Here is a 16,798-nt window from a genome sequence, read left to right as displayed (position 1 = left end):
GGCTAGTCCAATTCAGTTTCTGATCAATGGTAACCCCCAGGAATTTGTTTGTGGGGGATTCAGTGATGGTAATGCCATTGAATGTCAAGGGACAATAGTCAGATCCTCTATTGTAGGAAATGGTCTTTGGCTGGCATTTGTGTGGCACGAATGTAACTTGTCATTTGTCAGCCCAAGCCTGGATATTAAAGAACAAAGAAAAGTAAGCACAGGAACAGGCCCTTCGGCCCTCCAAGCCTTACCAATCATGATGCCCTAACTAAAAATCCAAACTTTCTGCCCTTACTCGGTCCGTAACCCTCTATTAAATATATTGTCCAGGTCGTTCTGCATTTGGACATGGACTGCTCCATACAGGCCACGATCTTGCCAATGCGTCCGTCGAGGAACACCCCGCCAAACTGACTCGAAGTGAGCTAAGAAATGTTTCAGCTAAATCGTGCCCAGAGTATTTCCTGATTGTAAGAGCAGAGAAAGGTGTATCATTGTCAATGGCTTATTAAATTATATTGTTCACAAGAGAATTATATTCAAATAAACATGTTTATTTCCGAATTTGTAATCTTAATCATTAATATTCGTTTTACATGAGTTTTGAAGTCAAAGAATTGAAGGGAATATGTGTTTAACATTAAAAAATATTTCCACTTTTGGCTCTCAGTATTAGATGCCATCATATGTAGATGCCAACATAAGATTGATAATGTACAAAATAACATTTTTGCAAAAGAAATCCCAATATAATGCCTTACAACCCAACACCAGTAGATATAGTTCAAATTGTCATGATCACAGTAGAACTCCAACACCTTGGGCTGGATTCTCCGCCAGCGGAATGCTCCATTTTTCCGCCAGCCCGGGGGGGGTTCCCGACAGCGTGGGGCTGCCCCACAATAGGAAACCCCATTGACCAGCCGGTGAAACGGAGCATCCCGCCGGCGATCTGAACCAGAAATCCACTGCGGCGGGATGGAGAATCCAGCACCATGTTATTAGGATTTTTAAATGCTCCTGATAGACAAAAACGTAATTTGAGTGCAGTTTTAGAACATTTACATCTGAACCCAGTTGTGCTGAGATTTTCAGATTCTGTGACAATTTGAAACCCCTTTTAGGGCATCCTGCACACTTAGTGTCTTCGCTCGTCCCCAAAATCTCTGGCCCTAACTGGCTCTGCATTCTCTGGAGATTGAATTAAATTTCTGTACGTAGTTGGACAATACTTTTGAAAAAGATGTTCAATTAATGATCCACTTCCTGCAATTACTTTTTTCTTCATGCTGGAATTCATTTCGTTCCAGACATGTGCTCCATATGTACCTGACAATAGTCTCCCTATATCCTCCTTTTTCCAGGGTTCATAGTAACGTTCACAGCTTTGATAAGGGATTGGATAGAACCGCCTTGGCATCCATAAAGAGATTCCATTGCATCTTTTTCCAGTGAATATATCTGTGTCATTAAACTTGCACCATCGCTTCAAAACACGGGTTATCAGTTCAGGACCTTGATGCCGCCAAATAAAATCTTTCATACACTCCATCACAAACTGATGATGTTTGAGATGAAATCCCATTACTGCATTGCTGAAAGATTCCTCATTTTGCAAAGTGGTAAAATTATCAAATGGCAAAGGCTTCATTGAGATAATGTCAGTATCCAGGGAGGTGCCACCGTATTTCCATAGCAGAGCTAACCTGCAGCCATCAGCAAGGATATGGAACTGATATTTTTGCAAGTCTGGATTCACCTGTGGTGTAATGAACAAAATAAATTTAATCCATTATGTTCCTTTACAATATATTGAAACGTATTTCTTCACCAGTCCATGTGGCACCTTCTTCAATTCGTTACAACACCCTGGGTGATTGTGCGGTCAATTCCAGGCCCACAGACCCCAGAGTCCCAAGATATGTGAATTAACCAATAATTTATGTATTTTCCTGAGATCCTTGATGCCTGACTGCTCCAATGAGTTACAGGCACCGGATTTGTAAGTACAGTATTAACAAAATTGGTTATTTATAACATGAGTAAAAAATGAACATATACTGGTAAGAATGGAACAATGGTCTGCTCATCTATTTATTCCACCCTCCCTCCAGGCACACACAAGACAGACACACAGTGGAGGGAGTAGGATAGGTTCAGAAATAACAGGCATTAAACGGTACAAGAGATTTGAGGATCTTCGCTGCTGAGGGGAGGCCTTTGGAGGCAGTGATCACTTCAGAATATGAGGCTGAAAACCATCGGTTGGTTTGGATCTTCAAGCTGGGCCAGTCAGGCCAGATTCTCAGGCTGTGGGCTCCCCTCTGGGGACATGCTTCAACTAGTGTTAAACTGAGCCTTACCCATGGAAGATGCACTTCAGGTGTGCTCAGTTTCTGATATGTGGGCAGCTTCAACAGACTCACCAACACCTTGTCTCAGTTAAACAGAACATCACAGCAGCAGTTTTCACAAGGCCCTCGAATGGTCTGGCAACTTTAATGGGAGAGGAATCCAGAAAGTTCCTCCTCCCCAGCTCTATCTTCAGGCTTTGAGTACTCACTAACTGCTCTGTGTACCTGAAGGGAGTTCCAGCTAATATTTGAGAGAGATTTCCACCCCTTTTGGGAGGGAGATTAAAAGGGATTCTGCTGAGCTCTTCAGTTTTAATCAAAACTGAACCGAACACTAATTTGGAGAAACAGTCTCACAGAGAATGCCTCCCAGCTCAGCTGAGGAGAAAACAATCGGGGTTTTTGAGAGAGATCCATCCCCTTCTGGGAGAGAGAACTGTTTCAAAAAAAATGAAACTTGAACCTGAGAGCCAGCTCGCTTGTCTTTGTAGACACTTCTGAACTGTTCCACCAATCACAATCCACAATAGGGGTTTGTCCCAGAATTCCAGGAGAGCCGATATGTTGCTGGTCAAGCCTCCCATCGCTGATGTCAGAGCACATCCTGCTATTGGGTTTTAAAGTGTAGGCCCCAGCAATGCCCAGGTGCAGGAATTATAACAGGAAAAGAACAGGAATTAAAAGGGAAGCGAGAGTGCAACGAAGATTCACAAAAGGGTTCCTTATAAGTTAATGAAAACTCTCGGTCAGTTTGTAGGATTATATACTGCTCTAAGATAATATTTATTGAAGTGCTGGAGTATATTTGTATTGGTTTGTTCCTCAATGAATTCTCCTTGAAGAATTCTGGGGATGAATAGATTCCCCTGTGACAACATTGCACAACATACAGTACAGTAAGTATTTGAGAGGAAGGCTAGAAAGAAAGACATTGGCCATTGAGATCCAGCTGAAATGGGGAATTAGTTGGACTCGTGACAATCTTGGAATGATGAGATGAAAGTTTTTACTGAAGGGGCAGGAACTGTAATGTAACATTCTTGATTCTAGGATTCCCTACAGGATCGAAGTATATAGAATAGCAACGAGTTTCATAATATTGTTTAAAGTAATGATTGCAACTGTGATGAAGGATGATGTGCTAGATGGATCATTAAGGGAGAACATGGATGTTGAGCTTATAATGAATTGGCTTGTCTGTTTCCTGATTCTCTTTTTAATCCCTGTCTTGCAACATTGCAGATTTTGTTTTAAACTGCAGACTTTGGTCAAACTGAAAACACACCTTGTTTAATGTACTGGCCCAGGACCCCGCTGGATGCTCTGTGATATCATTTTGATGGACTTGACAAGTAGCCAAATGGTGCGTCTGAGATTCTGGGACATATACTGTTCTCATTTGGGATTGGTTGAGCTTGTCAGAGAGTTGCTGGAAGATTCTGCAAACCCAGGCCAGCTTCATTTTGTCTCTCAGTTTGGTGCAGACTTGGAAAGCAGCACACAACCAGACTCTCTCACTCTCTATCGGCTTTCAACCTGGCGACTTGAATGTTTCCAGCCAGCCCGGGGAAGTAACTTTTTTTTAAGAAACATTTTATTGAGGTAGTTCTTTGGCATTGTAACAGCAACAAAATCAACAATGTACATTACAAGGAAAATAGTGCAAATACCACCTCCCTCTCCCACAGGTCCCGCCATTACTTACCACCCTAATCTACGCTAGCCTAACCCCCTCCCCCCCCCCCCCCCCCCTTCTACTGACGATTAATTATCTGCGAAGAAATCAACGAAGGGTTGCCACCTCCGGGCGAACCCTAACAGAGACCCTCTCATGGCAAACTTAATTTTCTCCAGGCAGAGGAAGCTAGCCATGTCAGAGAGCCAGATCTCCGATTTCGGAGGCTTTGAGTCCCTCCATGCTCGTAATATCCGCCTCCGGGCTACCAGGGAAGCAAAGGCCAGAACATCTGCTTCTTTCTCCTCCTGCATTCCCGGATCCTGCGACACCCCGAAAATCGCCACCTCTGGACTCATTGCCACCCTTGTATTTAATACTTTGGACATGGCATCGTCAAACCCCTGCCAAAATCCTCTCAGTTTTGGACATGCACAGAACATGTGGACATGGTTTGCTGGCCCTCCCGCACACTTCGCACACCTGTCTTCCACCCCAAAGAATCTGCTCATCCGGGCCACTGTCATGTGAGCCTGGTGTACGACCTTAAATTGGATGAGGCTGAGCATGGCACATGTTATGGTCGCGTTGACCCTACTCAACGCGTCCGCCCAAATGCCCTCCTCTATCTCTCCCCCCAGCGCCTCCTCCCATTTTTGCTTCAGCTCCTTGGTCTGCAACTCCTCCAAACTCATAAGCTCTTTATATATGTCTGAGAAGGGGCAGCACGGTGGCGCAGTGGGTTAGCCCTGTTGCCTCACGGCGCCGAGGTCCCAGGTTCGAATCCCGGCTCTGGGTCACTGTCTGTGTGGAGTTTGCACATTCTCCCCGTGTTTGCGTGGGTTTCGCCCCCACAACCCAAAGATGTGCAGATTAGGTGGATTGGCCATGCTAAATTGCCCCTTAATAGGAAAAATGAATTGGGTATTCTAAATTTAAAAAAAATATATATGTCTGAGACGCTCCCCTCTCCTATCCATCCTCTACAAACCACCCTATCCTGAATCCCCCTTGCGGCAGGAGTGGGAAGGTTCGTACCTGTCTCCGCAGAAAGTCCCGCACCTGCAGATAGCGAAATTCATTTTCCCCGCCAATACAAACTTCTCCTCCAGCGTCCTCATATTCGGGAAGCTTCCTTCTATAAACAAGTCCCCATCCTCTCAATCCCCGCTCTCTGCCAAATTCAGAACCCCCCGTCCATCCTCCCTGGGGCAAACCGGTGATTATCGCAGTTTAGGGACCATACCATTGCCCCCTCTGTTCCCACATGTCTCCTCCACTGCCCCCAGACTCTCAGGGCCACCACCACCACTGGACTGGTGGAGTATCACGCCGGCAAGAACAGCAGAGGCGCCGTTACCAACGCCCCCAGACTTGTGCCCTTGTAAGAACCTGCCTCCATGCACACCCACGCCGGCTCCCCCCCTCCACCAGCCACCTCCTCACCATGGCTATATTAGCCGCCCAGTAATAATTGCTGAAATTCGGCAGCGCCAGCCCACCATTCCCCCGACTCCACTCGAGCATTGCCCTCTTCACTCGCGGGGACTTGCCCGCCCACCCACAAAGCCCACAATAACTTTATTGATCCGCTTTAAAAAGGACCGCGGGATGAAGGGAGGCATTGGAAAATGAATAGGAACCTCGGGAGGACCGTCGTTTTTATCGATTGAACTCTGCCCGCCAGAGACAACAGGAGCGCATCCCATCTCCGGAAATCCTCCTTCATCTGATCCACCAGCCGGGCCAAGTTTGATTTATGTAGCCTGTCCCAATCCCTTGCCACTTGGATACCCAGGTACCTGAAACTGTCCCCTACCACTCTGAACGGCAGTTCCTCCAGTCGCCTCTCCTGACCTTTCGCCTGGACCACAAACCTCTCGCTCTTTCCCATATTGAACTGAAACCCCGAAAATCGGCCGAATTCCCCTAAAATTCCCATAATTTCTTCCATCCCCTCCATTGGGTCTGAGACATACAAAAGTAGGTCACCCGCATATAACAAGACCCTGTGCTCCACCTCCCCTCCCCCAGCCCCGGACCAACCCCTTGAGGCCCTCAGAGCAATTGCCAGCGGCTCTATTGCCAGCGCAAACAGCAGTGAGGAGAGGGGGCATCCCTGTCTCGTCTCCCGGTGCTGTCTGAAATAGTCCAAAGTCGTCTTGTTTGTCCGTACACTTGCAAACAGAGCTCGGTACAGCAACCTGACCCAGTCAATAAAGCCCCTCCCAAATCCGAACTGCTCCAGCACCTCCCATAAATAATCCCACTCAACCCAGTCAAAAACTTTCTCCACATCCATCGCGACCACTACCTCAACCTCGCTACCTTCCGGGGGCATCATGAACACATTTAACAGTCTCCTTACATTGGCCACCAGCTGCCTACCCTTAACGAACCCAGTCTGATCCTCCACAATAACGTCCGGTGCACAGTCCTCAATCCTGGAGGACAAAATTTTGGCCAGAAGGAAATCGGCCTGTAGGACCCACATAGCTCCGGGTCCTTGTCCCGTTTCAGGATGAGCGAGATTATGGCCTGTGACATCGTCTGGGGCAGAACTCCTCTTTCCCTATCCGCGTTAAAGACCTCCATCAGCACCGGCCCCAATATTCCGTAAAACATTTTATAGAACTCGACTGGGTACCCATCCGGTTCCACGGCCTTACCCGACTGCATGGCCTTCAAACCCTCCACTATCTCCTCCAGCCCGATTGAGGCCCCCAGCTCTTCTACCAGCTCCCATCCACCTTTTGGAAAGTCAGCTCCTCCAGGAAATGCCTCATCCCCTCCTGCCCCGCAGCGGGTTCCGACATATACAACCTGATATAAAATTCCCGAAAGGCCTTGCTCACCCCTGCCGAGTCCCCAACTAAGTTCCCATCCCCGTCAATAACTTTCCCTATTTCTTTAGCTGCCTCCCTCTTTCTGAGCTGCTGTGCAAGCATCCTGCTGGCGTTCTCACCATGCTCGTAGATCGCCCCACTCGCCTTTCTGAGCTGTTCCACTGCCCTCCCTGTGGTTAACAAGCCAAATTCTGCCTGTAGCCTCCGGCATTCCCTTAAAAGCCCTATCTCTGGAGCATCTGCATACCTCTTATCAACTCGTAGAATCTCTTTTACCAGTCGCTCCGTCTCTGCCCTATCCATCCTGTCCCTGTGAGCCCGGATCGAGATCAGCTCCCCTCTCACCACTGTCTCAGCGCTTCCCAGACCACCTTTGCTGAGACCTCCCTCATATCATTTACCTGCAGGTAATTCAGCATGCACTTCCTCAGTGTCTCGCACACCACTTCGTCCGCCAATAGCCCTACATCCAACCTTCATTGCGGGCGCTGCTTGCTATCCACACTCACCTGCAGGGCCGCCCTGTGCGGAGCCTGGTCCGAGATCGTGATTGCCGAGTACGGGGGAAAAGTCTGGGGGAAAGATCCAAAAATCCGACCAGAGTGGGAGCCACCAAATGTGCAACTTACTCCTTCATAGCCTCCACCGGAAGTCCCCTGGGAAGTAACTTCTGCCTTAAATATCTCCAGCCAGGTTGGTGAAAGTGTAACACTCTGTTTGAAAGGCCTGGTGTTTAAATGCTTCCAGCTAGCCCACGAATGTGATCTATGAGAGGAACAGTGGGGAAGTTGACATTTCTATCCTGAGTAAGAACTGTAAACGAGTGCTCCAAATTCTCTCTCCCCCTACTCCATTCTTTCTGAGGGATCAGAACAAAGAGAGGGGCTGTTTAAAAGCCCACTCATGTTGAGAACTGCAGTTTCAACCCAATGAGGCTGTTAGTCCATCTGGTGAACACAAGCTAGAATTGCAAAGACCTGAGGGGGACCATCTGTGTGAGACTGTGGTCAGTCAAGTGGAAGTGACTCCTCAGAGTGAATGCTACAGCCTGCTGGACCTAATTGAAGCCAGACATTAGAAGATCCCAACCAACTGATGATGGCAATGCTTTGCATCCTTGAAAGATCAATGACTACAAAGGCCACTGCCTCAACAGCAACTAACCACCTCAGGCTGTTTTAATCCCTGTTATTTTCAATCATTTCCCTGCTCCCACCATATGTTTGGCTGTGGAGAAAAATGAGCCTTCAACTGAGGTTTTGAGAGAGATCCACCTCCTTCAGGGAGAGAGAGAACCTAAAGCTTCCTTTAGCTCTGTGCCCAAAACAAAACCAAAACGTGAGCTAGCCTGTTTTATTTGCAGAACTTCATGGAAGCTTCTGAAGGGATCCACCAATCACAATCGAACAAGACCCAGAATTTCAGAAGAGTCAATTGGTCAAGTGTATCAAATGACATCATGGGACTATGCCACACACCACAGTGCATGAGGGGAATCCCCTTGGGCCACTTTAAATAGCAGTTTGCAGTGGGGTGGGCAGGGGGGCGGTTTCAAAAATCTGTCGCATAAACTCAAAATTTGCAATGCTGGAGCAGCCAGAAAGACAGCAATTTAAAAGCACACAAGGATCAGACAAGGATTTAAAAGAGGTTCCATACACAAGCAAAGCCCAAGGGACTTGTGGAAGTTCGTAAGGAGAATTCTGAAAAGGAAAGAAAAATGGAGTATTACGGGGCAGAATGTAGGACACCTGAGGTTAACAGAGCTACAGGAGCAGGTGTGAGGAATGAGCTAGATGAGAGATATGCAGGCGAAGATCAGTCCCTTTTCCTCAACTGATGTATCCAAACCCATAACTATCTTAAGGTACACAAGGCTCCTCAAACTCTCTGACTGGAGAAGGACTTGGTTTTCCCTCCAGCGAGCACAATGAAAGCTGAGGTTTTCGTGAAGGGGATAGGTGGAATTTGTATTCCAATTCCATTGTATAAATTACAATTGGAGTTTTATTTAGTGTCAGGTCCAGTATTGGTCAGAGTGGTTAAGGAGTTACCAGTGAACAGAGTAGACTTACTTTTTGGGAACGTTTCGGCAGGAGTGAAGGTTGTAGCTTCACCCATGATCGCAGAGAGTCCGAGGGAAATATAACAGATCGCACATGCAGATTCCAACAGTAGGATATGTACGAATTAGGAAAACTCACTGGGCAGTAAAGGACTGAAAGAAAGAGGAAATGTTGACAGACACCTTCAAGGAGCAGATGGGGGCAGTGGACCCTTGGAGGTTCAAACACCACCCAGGGGAGAGAAAGTTTTTCTTCTTCTCCCAGGACCACAGGCTACACTCGAGCATCAACTTCTTTGTAGTGGGGAAATCGATGCTTCCAGAGGTAATAGGGGCAGAATACACTACAATTGTAATCTCTGACCACGCTCCACACCAAGTGGATGTGAGGCTGGAGATGGACCAGGCTCAACACTCTCCCATGGAGGCTGCACACGGCCCTACTCGCCAACAAGATATTTTACGATCGGGTGTCACAGGCCATAGATGGGTATGTAACCAATACCCAGAATTGGGAGGGCGGAAATTATTTCATTCAAGGCATGCAAAGGCAGGGAGGAGAGGGCGGCCAGGCAACAGCTGGTCAACTCCATACTGGCGATACTCCAGTGGAACTGCTGGCGGAGAGGAAAAAATTACAAATGGACTTTGACAAGCTCTCCACTGGGAAAGCAGTGCGCCAGCTCCGCCAGACATGGTGGACCTTTTATGAGCACGGAGATAAAGCCAACCGCCTGGTGATTCACCATCTGAGAAGCAGGCGGGCACGAGGGAAATAGCTCAATATAAAGACAGAAGTGGCAGGCAGTCGCTGCACCAGATCAACAAAGCCTTCACTTTCCACTGAGGGCTGTCCACGTCCGAGCCCCTGGAGGGTGACTCGATGATGAAGCAGTTCCTCGACGGACTGGGCATGCCGGTTGTCGGGGAAGATAAGAGATGGGGCCTGGAAGCACCACTAGAACTGAGGAAAGTCATGGAGAGTATCAGCTCCGTGCTGGGCCCGATGGATTCCTGGTGGATTTCTGCAAAAACATTGCGCCAACACTAGCCCCGCATTTGCAGAAGATGTTTGCAGATGCGCTAGCAAGGGGCACCCTGCCAACAACATTGGCCCAAGCCTCATTGGCACTGATACCCAACAAGGATAAAGACCTGACAGAGTGCGGGTCCTACAGGCCCATCTCATTATTAACGGGGATGTAAAGGACCTGGCGAGGCAGCTGGACTGTGCCAGAGCTAGTCATGGAGGGCCAGACGGGATTTGTCAAGGGCAGGCAGCTAACATCAAACATCAAGCATCTGCTGATCATCACTCTACGCAGATGACCATTCTCCTCTACATCTCGAACCCTCAGACCAGCATGGAGGAGATAATGAAACTCCTAATGAGCCTTCTCAGATTACAAGCTTAACCTGAGCAAGAGCGAGATCTTCCCTGTGAACCTGCAGGGGGAAGGACAGAGCTGGGAGAAACTGCCTTTTAAGCAAGTCCGGACCAATTTCCCTACCTGGGGATCCAAATAGCCCACAACTGGTCATGGATCCACAAATGGAACCTGACAAGTCTGGTGGAGGAAGGGGAAAAGGACCTGAAGACGTGCATTCTCCTCGCAGGGCGAATACAGACCACCAAAATGAACGTGCTGCCCAGGTTCCTCTCCCTGTTCAGATCCTCATATCTACATCTCCAAGGCCTTTTTCAACACAGTCAACAAGCTTGGGGGGGGGGGGGGGGAGAGAGAACCTGAGGATCCAAGAGAAGATCTTACACAGGAGGAGAAATATGGGAGGCTTGGCCCTACCGAACCTAACCTACTGTTCTACCACTGGGCACCCACCACAGAAAGAGTACGGGGATGGGTTCAGGAATCGGGAGCAGAGTTAGTGAAGATGGAAGAGAGTTCCTGCACAGGGTCGCCCCTCCGAGCCCTAGCCGCAACCGCTCTCCCATTCCTCCCCCCTCCCCCTCCCCCCCCCGCCCCGCGCCCCCGACCAAATACCCGAGGAGCCCAGTGGTAGACGCCACGCGCCGGACGTAGCACTAAATGAGGCAACACTTCGGCCTAACCAAAATGTCCATCATTGCCCCGAGCTGCAATAACTGTAGGTTCACTCCCGCAATAATGGATGCAACCTTCAAAAGCTGGAGTCAGGACGGGGGGACTCTGATGGTTAGGGACATGTACATGGTCGATAGAATAGCGACCCTGGGGGATCTCATGGATAGGTTCCAGCCACCAAGAGGAAATGACCTGTGATACATTCAGGTCAAAAACTTCCTCTATAAAGAAACAATGACATACCCCCAGATACCAGGACACCCGTTAGTACAAGAACTGCTAGACATGTGCGGGTGACTTAGATTTAGATTTAGAACAGTACAGCACAGAACAGGCCCTTCGGCCCTCGATGTTGTGCCGAGCATTGATCACCCTACTCAAACTCACGTATCCACCCTATACCCGTAACCCAACAACTCCCCCTTAACCTTACTTTTTAGGACACTACGGGCAATTTAGCATGGCCAATCCACCTAACCCGCACATCTTTGGACTGTGGGAGGAAACCGGAGCACCCGGAGGAAACCCACGCACACACGGGGAGGACGTGCAGACTCCGCACAGACAGTGACCCAGCCGGGAACCGAACCTGGGACCCTGGAGCTGTGAAGCATTGATGCTAACCACTATGCTACCGTGCTGCCCTGTTGGAGGAGGTACACCATCTCCAGACGAGGCAAGGAAACAATGGAAGGAGGAACTTCCCAGAGGTGGAGGATAAATGCGAACGGTGCCAGGAAGGCCCAGCCATCCATACCCACATGATCTGGGCTTGCCCCAAACTTGTCAGATACTGGAAACCTTGTTTGAGGCCATGTCTCAGGTTGTGGGAGTGAGAGTGGAGCCATGCCCAAAAGTGGCAGTCTTCGGGGTATCAGATCAGCCAAAACTCTTCATGGGGAGAGGAGCCGACGCCCAAGCCTTTGCCTCCCTGATCACCCGCTGAAGACTTCTGCTTGGCTAGCAATCGGCAGCACCCCCAAAGCTGCAGACTGGCTGAACGACCTGGCGGAACTTCTCAGCTGGAGAAAGTAAAATTTTCCTTCCGTGGGTTGTAAGAAGGCTTTCACAGGATGTGGAAGCTGTTCACCAATTTGTTTCAAGACTTGGGCCGGGATTCTCTCCTACCCAAAGGGCCGGGGGTCCCGGCGTGTTGGAGTGGCGTGAACCACTCCGGCGTCGGGCCTCCCAAAGGTTCCAGCCGGCGGAGCAGGAACCACTCCGGCACGGGCCTAGCCCCTCAATGTGAGGGCTTGGCCCGCGCCGGAGTGGTTCCTGCTCCGCCGGCTGGCGTGAACGGCCTTTGGCGCCACGCCAGCCGGGGCCAAAGGACTTCGCCGTCCGTTGTAAGTCCACGCATGCGCCGGAGCATCAGCAGCTGCTGACGTCATCCCGGCGCATGCGCAGGGGAGGGGGTCTCTTCCGCCTCCGCCATGGCGAAGGCGGAAGAAAAAGAGTGCCCCCACGGCACAGGCCCGCCCGCCGATCGGTGGGCCCCGATCGCGGGCCAGGCCACCGTGGGGGCACCCCCCAGGGTCAGATCGCCCCGCGCCCCCCCGGATCCCAGCGCCCACCCACGCCGCCAATCCCGCTGGTCAGGTAGGTGTTTTGATTCCCGCCGGCGGGAGAGACTTGACAGCAGCGGGACTTCGGCCCATCGCGGGCCGGAGAATCGCCATGGGGGTCCCGCTGACCGGCGCGGCGTGATTCCCGTCCCCGCCAAATCTTTGGTGGCGGAGAATTTGGGACACGGCGGGGGCGGGATTGACGCCGGCCCCGGGCGATTCTCCGACCCGGCGGGGGGTTGGAGAATCCCGCCCCTGTTCAGAGCCAGCAGCCGGTAGAATAAGGGGCGGGGGGGAGACATGGGCGAGCCATGGGGCAGAGATGAAAAGGAAAGGGGGCGGAAGGAAGCGGGGTTGGGGGGGGAGAGGGCACGCAAAAGGAACGCAAGAGACAAGCAGGAGGGACTAAGTCACAAGGGACATTGAGGACAAGCTAAGGCTCAAACCAAATTGTATATAAATGCCTCTCAATACGTGTTTTGGCCATATTGGGGAATGTAAAATATGTATGCTGACTAAAAGGGGTTCACAGCCACAGTTATTGTTAAAAATGCTCGTTTGTGAAAATGTGTTGTTTTTTGTGCAGTTTTGTCATTTATACATTGTTGGACATAAAATATGAAAACTCAATAAAGAAACGTTCAAAAAAAATTGTACGCATTCCTGGAAAGGATAATGTGATTGCGGATGCTTTGTCATGCGCTTAAAGGCTGACTACTTAGCAAGTTACTGGGAAGGGAACTTGTATGATGGGGTGGATTAGATGGATATGTGTTTGCGATTTATGTCATGCATAACTCATAATGAAACCTTTGTACCCAGAATTTCCAGTCTTTCAGGTTGGGGGGAGGTATGTAAGGCTACTCGCTGTTTTTCACCTGTTTATTCCCATTTATTTTTATTTTTGCCATTGCAGTTTTGTTCTATGGATGATTATTGGCTTCATGGAAAGTAGCCTATACCTTTAATTCAAGCAGAAGAATTCAGAAGTCTGAGCAGGTTTGACCTGGGATTGTAGAAAGATGGGCTGGGCTTGGTTTGATTGATTTGGCTGGCAGCCAATGCATTGACCCAAAAGGCTGTGCTCATCATGGCAACACATCCTTTTCCCACTGAAATGATTTGATTTTGGCAGCACAGAGGTTAAAAAGGCCCAACTAATCCGACCCAGAAAGCTGTTGCTAATTCTCTCCAGAAGGCTGCTGTGGGGGCTCTCTCTCAACAGAACGTCTGTGGATGTTGGATTTCTGCAACTATAGAGGCCTGAAACAATTCACGAACTGAAAGAAAAATTTGATGAAGCAAAGTCTCTGCCTCTGCAGGAAAATTTTGAGCACTGTATATTAAGACTGCAGAAAAGACCGGTACCGGCTGCAAAACAAAGACTTTAATCTGCAAGTTTACAAAGAAGAAACATGCTAAAAACCATCATCTGAAGCAAAGACTTTTTTCCCTTTCATTTACTTTATTTTTACCCCTCTCCACCCCTCTGTGTTTTGTGTGTGTGTGTGTGTATAGGGTGGGAAGCCAGTTAAAGTGGGAACTAAATTAGGTATTAATTAATAGTTAACCAACTGTATTTGCCACAAATTTCTTTTCAGTTCTTGTTAGAAATAAACAGTAATTGTGTTTCAACTTACAAACCTGGTGATTTTAGATATTGAGCAGCCATGGGTCAAAAGGTTTGGGTATTTTTATAAGAATTATTAGTTAGTTCACTTGTGTTGTGACTCTGAGACGAGTGGGGCTGGAATTGACCGCGTACTTGCCTTGGGTGTCGTAACACATCAGGACAAATGCAATGCAAGAATTCCAAATTTCAAACAATTTATACTGCTGGATAATAGGCTGCTGAGTATCCCATGGCTTATAGCAACCCTTGGAATCTCCACAGTCTACATTCCCCACTCCAAAATGATAACCAAAATGGTAGCATTGTGAATAGCACAATCGCTTCACAGCTCCAGGGTCCCAGGTTCGATTCCGGCTTGGGTCACTGTCTGTGCGGAGTCTGTACATCCTCCCCGTGTGTGAGTGGGTTTCCTCCGGGTGCTCCGGTTTCCTCCCACAGTCCAAAGATGTGCAGGTTAGGTGGATTGGCCATGATAAATTGCCCTTAGTGTCCAAAATTGCCCTTAGTGTTGGGTGGGGTTGCTGGGTTATGGGGATAGGGTGGAGTTGTTGACCTTGGGTAGGGTGCTCTTTCCAAGAGCCGGTGCAGACTTGACGGGCTGAATGGCCTCCTTCTGCACTGTAAATTCTATGATCTATGAAATTGGAAGGTGAGCCCTTTCAATCACTTCATGTTTTTTGGAGACATACTCCTGATATTTTCATCCCACAGTTATGGGTCAATACTGGTGGAATCCAGCCCAACAAGTATGAAAATGATGACTATTCCCACACGTTCCACCACAACGCTGAAACTATTTCACCACATGATTAAAGTTCACATGAATGAAACGGCTAAGGTCAACTGGCAACTTTTCCTCCTCAGTTTGTACCTTTCATTTCCAATTACTGTAAATTGGGATTAGAAAGTTAACCATAGCCAACATTGTTTAAGTAAGTCCAACATTCAGCACCACTCGTACATTTGCAAGGATTTTCACCGTAGAACCCAGAAACAGTAAACAACAAAACCAAATCCAATCGGAAAATATTCTCCTGTTCTTTAGAGATTGACCAAATTAGATAATTGAAAACAACTGTTGAACAGAACACCTGTGAATCATTTATCTATGTCCTGCTGAAGCATGTTGAGACAAACACTTTCTTTATAGATTCACTAATAACTGTCTGCCCCCACAGGAGGTGAGGAAGGGGGCAGACAGACCCAAGAATTTGGCAGTTTGTTGTCAGGACTGATGCCTGATGCTTTCCCACTTCTACTGGAAGAGTGTTCTAGGCGGGAAGGCCCATGGTCCATCTTCTCACCCGACCACCACTTGAGTCCCTGAGGTGGCCAATTAATGATCACTTAAGATCCTGTTCTCGTCTTTAGTGCATCTTCCCAGCTGTAGACTGACTACTCAAAATGCGGCCTACATGACTAGTAAAACTGAGCAAGCTGCATGTCAGCTGGAGGGGGGTACCTCAATCTGCACTAATCTCTGTACAATCAATGGGATGAGCATGGGGCAGGCGGCTGGCCATGGACAGCACACACTCGCCGCCCTCCTTTGGTGCCAAACCCGATGGCTCCCCCCCCTCACTGCGATCGCCCCCCGCCCCGCCCCACAAGGCCCCCACCCCAACAGCACTTCCCTCTTGCCAGGGTCATAACACAATCCCGGGACTCCGATGCGAGGGAGAACCTTCTCTGCCACACTACTGAGTGCAAGAGTTGCTAGTTTCTGATTATTTGGCAGCACACATGAAGGCATCTTCCAGGGTCCTCAGTCTGAAGGGAGACCCATCGTTGTCCACTTAACTGCCTCATGTGCAGAGGATATGGTGGGCCTTCCTCCTCAGAGACAGCGTGGATGTCTCGCTGCATTTTCAGGCAGCAAGTGAGACACCTGCTGAGAACGGAGAATCTCGAGCCAACGTATGGGGACAGATGGAGAGATGATATGGTGTGATGAAATAATGAAGAAAATGTACTGAAACAAGAGGCAGCCTTAAAAATGACCACATCAAGGAAGAAAAGATTGATGTCTTCAAAACCCTTCAAACAACATGACAAGAGAACATGCATCTGGAAGACAGGGCTGATTTGAACAACAATGCAGAAAAAAACAAGAAACAAAACTCAATAAAGGATGGACTCAAGGCGAGCCTGTGGCCCACCTGAGTTTATGGCCAATGGCAGAGATGAAGACACGGATGAAAAAAAGAATAAAGATGCGTGAAGAGGAATCTCCACATATATTGAGGAGCTGATCACCTCTTGATTCAGTGAGCCTTACACAGTAACCTGTGGTTGCGCTTGTCTGGATACTGAAGTTTTCATTAAATTTACTTACTAAAGTTTGTTAAACGTCATTTTTTTCTCAGTTAAATGAGCAGAAACTACTCTTTGGGTGAGTGGCTCGGTTTCTCACTCCACTCTATCTTGTTTAAGCCGAAACTCACAGGTTTAATGACAAAATCCTACAATTCACAACAGATCCACATTTATGTTTTGTCACAGGGATTCTCCAGCCACCCGCTGTATTTTCCGGCGCAGCGTGCCCCTACCAGCAGCGGGAATCTCCATTCCCGCATACGGACGATGGGGTTTCCCATTGTGGCCAG

At 48.7% G+C, this 16,798-nt stretch overlaps 1 protein-coding gene across 1 annotated transcript in view; it reads right to left on the bottom strand.

The window, feature by feature from the left end:
- Window positions 1-648: 648 nt before the first annotated feature.
- LOC119976174 (alpha-1,4-N-acetylglucosaminyltransferase-like) overlaps window positions 649-16,798 on the bottom strand; it is a 35,673-nt gene continuing 19,523 nt past the window's right edge. Inside the window, exon 3 of the mRNA XM_038816450.1 lies at window positions 649-1,750. Within this exon, the coding sequence (XP_038672378.1) occupies window positions 1,130-1,750 (621 nt within the window). The 3' untranslated portion in view covers window positions 649-1,129. The remainder of the gene's footprint in view (window positions 1,751-16,798) is intronic.

The sequence above is a fragment of the Scyliorhinus canicula genome, chromosome 13 (assembly GCF_902713615.1).
Source record: "Scyliorhinus canicula chromosome 13, sScyCan1.1, whole genome shotgun sequence".
Taxonomy (NCBI): Eukaryota; Metazoa; Chordata; class Chondrichthyes; order Carcharhiniformes; family Scyliorhinidae; genus Scyliorhinus; species Scyliorhinus canicula.
Note: the sequence above shows the minus strand (reverse complement) of the source record. Positions and strands in the feature narration are given on the sequence as shown.